Source organism: Phyllostomus discolor, chromosome 6, assembly GCF_004126475.2.
Source record: "Phyllostomus discolor isolate MPI-MPIP mPhyDis1 chromosome 6, mPhyDis1.pri.v3, whole genome shotgun sequence".
Lineage (NCBI taxonomy): Eukaryota > Metazoa > Chordata > Mammalia > Chiroptera > Phyllostomidae > Phyllostomus > Phyllostomus discolor.
The window spans coordinates 123,471,420-123,473,989 of NC_040908.2; the positions used below are offsets into that span (position 1 = coordinate 123,471,420).

Consider the following 2,570-nt stretch of genomic DNA (forward strand, 5'->3'; position numbering starts at 1 on the left):
CTGCTCCTGGCCAAGCATCTCAAGGAGCCAGCACTTGTCTGAGAACAGTGACTGTGTCTCATAATCTGATTTGGTGTCTGAGAGATGCTACTGGATGTGGGTCAGAGTTGTTATGTATCTCTATGGCAAATAATGAGTCAGAAGAATTCAGGTTTTCATTGTGTGAGTACCTATACATTTGGATCTATGATTTATTTTTTATTATGGATTACTTAAAGGCATTTTTGACAGCCTCTGTAGTGTGTTAACTTGGCAGTGAGCACAGTCTTGATGTTTTCAGTGTCACTTGAGAGAGTGGATTTCCCAGAGTAGATTCACACCTTGTTCTCTTGCAAAGTGAATAGTGAGCTCTAATTATTAGAGTTCTGCATTGAGTTTGCTGCAAGTTGCCATGTTTGGAATTTGAACTCAGCGGACAGAATGCACTCTGAATATGACCTGAGCAACACCTGCTAATTGGCCCTGGGGCTGATTCAATATATGTTCTTGAGTAACAAGCCTACTCATGTGGTAAACATACCATCAACTCTACCCTGAAACACTAAGCTAGCAATTGATGTACTTTTTCTTATTCTGATAACTTCTCCTTCTCTCTCTTTTTTGTTTTTCCCCACAAGAGGAGCAGCTTAACCTCCTTTGTCTTTGACCAGTGACAAAATGGAAAACCTCAACAGGAGCCTTTTCCACCCAGCCACATTTTTCCTCATTGGAATCCCAGGCCTGGAACAGGTCCATGGGTGGATCTCCCTGCCTTTCTGCTGTGTTTACCTTGTGGCTCTCCTGGGCAATGTCACAATTCTGCTAGTCATCAAGGCTGAGCAGACCCTCCAGGAGCCCATGTTCTATTTTCTGGCTATCCTTTCAACAATTGATTTGGCCCTTTCTACTACCTCTGTGCCCCGGATGCTGGGTATCTTCTGGTTTGATGCACACGAGATTTACTTTGGAGCTTGTGTGGCCCAGATGTTTCTGATCCATGCCCTCACTGGCATGGAAGCTGAAGTCCTGATGGCCATGGCCTTTGACCGTTATGTGGCTATCTGTGCTCCACTCCACTACACGACCATCTTAACATCCAGGGTGCTGGTGGGCATAAGCTTGTGCATTGTAGTTCGTCCAATTCTACTTACATTTCCCATGATCTATCTCATCTACCGCCTACCCTTTTGTCAGGCTCGGATAATAGCTCATTCCTACTGTGAACACATGGGTATTGCACAGTTGTCCTGTGGAAACATCCATATCAATGCTATCTATGGGCTCTTTGTTGTGTCATTGTTTGTTCTGAACCTCGTCTTCATTGGCATTTCCTACTTTTACATTCTCCGTGCTGTCTTCCGCCTCCCATCACAGGATGCACGGCTAAAATCCCTAAGCACGTGTGGCGCCCATGTTGGGGTCATCTGTGTTTTCTATATTCCCTCACTCTTCTCTTTTCTCACTCATCGATTCGGACATAACGTACCCCGCTATATTCATATTCTCATTGCCAACCTCTATTTGGTTATCCCACCCTCACTCAACCCCATCATTTATGGTGTGAGGACCAAACAGATTCGAGAGCGAGTGCTCCATGTCTTTACTAAAAAATAAGACATCTATTTCATTCTTTTACTAATAATTTTGCAAGAAAGTCTTGTGTATTCTTGTCTTAATGAACATCTCCTGGTCCTAACCTACTGCTGCCAAGTTGTGATACAAGTTCATTTCACTTAACTTTCACTAATGAATTCTAAGACTTGTGGAACCTTCACTGCATTTCAAGTTCAAGGGCTAATGGACTATCTCGGAAAGAAGCTGTATGGCCTCTGCCAAGTATCTTCATGTGGAATTGTTAATTTCAAAAGAGTGCTTCTTTTCTGGGGCAAGAACCTATCTGGGTCTTTTGTATTTTATAATTAGAGAAATGAAGCATTAAAAATTTGACTCTGTGTCTCCCTTGATTAATTAATTAGTTAATTGATTAGTTGTTTTATTCATCCACTCATTTAAATTACATTTATTTTGTATTTATTGTATGTCTTGAATCATTTTAATTGCTAGGGATAAATCAATGAACCAAACTAACACCAGCCTGTGGAACTTTCATTCTCTGTTGTGCTTTTAGAAAACAGCCAAGTTCATAGGTTCAAAAAAATCATTGCCAAAGCTGTAGCTTGAATTAAAATGGTCTGCCAAATACATAAAACTCAATGGAATGATAGCCATAACAAACATATAGGCAAAACTATTTCTCACTAATACCAACAGTACCATCGCTGACTACCTCTCTGCATGGAGGCCCATAGCATTAGCATAAAGCGGTCTTGTAATTGAATTACATACAGTATTTCTATCTATCTATCTATCTATCTATCTATGTGATGCATTCTTTTGCATGTTCTTTCACTCAATTTTATTCTCAATCTACATTTGTCTCTAAAATACTCCATTCCCAAATCTAAGGCCCCTCATGATCTATCACTAGATTCCCAGATAACTTTAATGTACAATCCATAAAAAACAATTATTTTATATGAGACAGAGGGATTTTAATTAATTTAATAATTCAATTTTTAAAGACCAAGCAA

At 40.0% G+C, this 2,570-nt stretch overlaps 1 protein-coding gene across 1 annotated transcript; it reads left to right on the plus strand.

Annotated features, from left to right (window-relative positions):
* The first annotated feature begins 626 nt into the window (after positions 1-626).
* On the plus strand, positions 627-1,853 carry LOC114500287 (olfactory receptor 52J3). The gene has a single exon (XM_028516939.2). It carries the CDS (start codon positions 658-660, stop codon positions 1,591-1,593), a length of 936 nt encoding a protein of 311 aa, XP_028372740.1. The 5' UTR covers positions 627-657; the 3' UTR covers positions 1,594-1,853.
* Positions 1,854-2,570: the final 717 nt, after the last annotated feature.

Excerpts from the sequence above, each read along its gene's own strand:
- LOC114500287 (XM_028516939.2), top strand. The coding sequence starts at position 658 with ATGGAAAACCTCAACAGGAGCCTTTTCCACCCAGCCACATTTTTCCTC.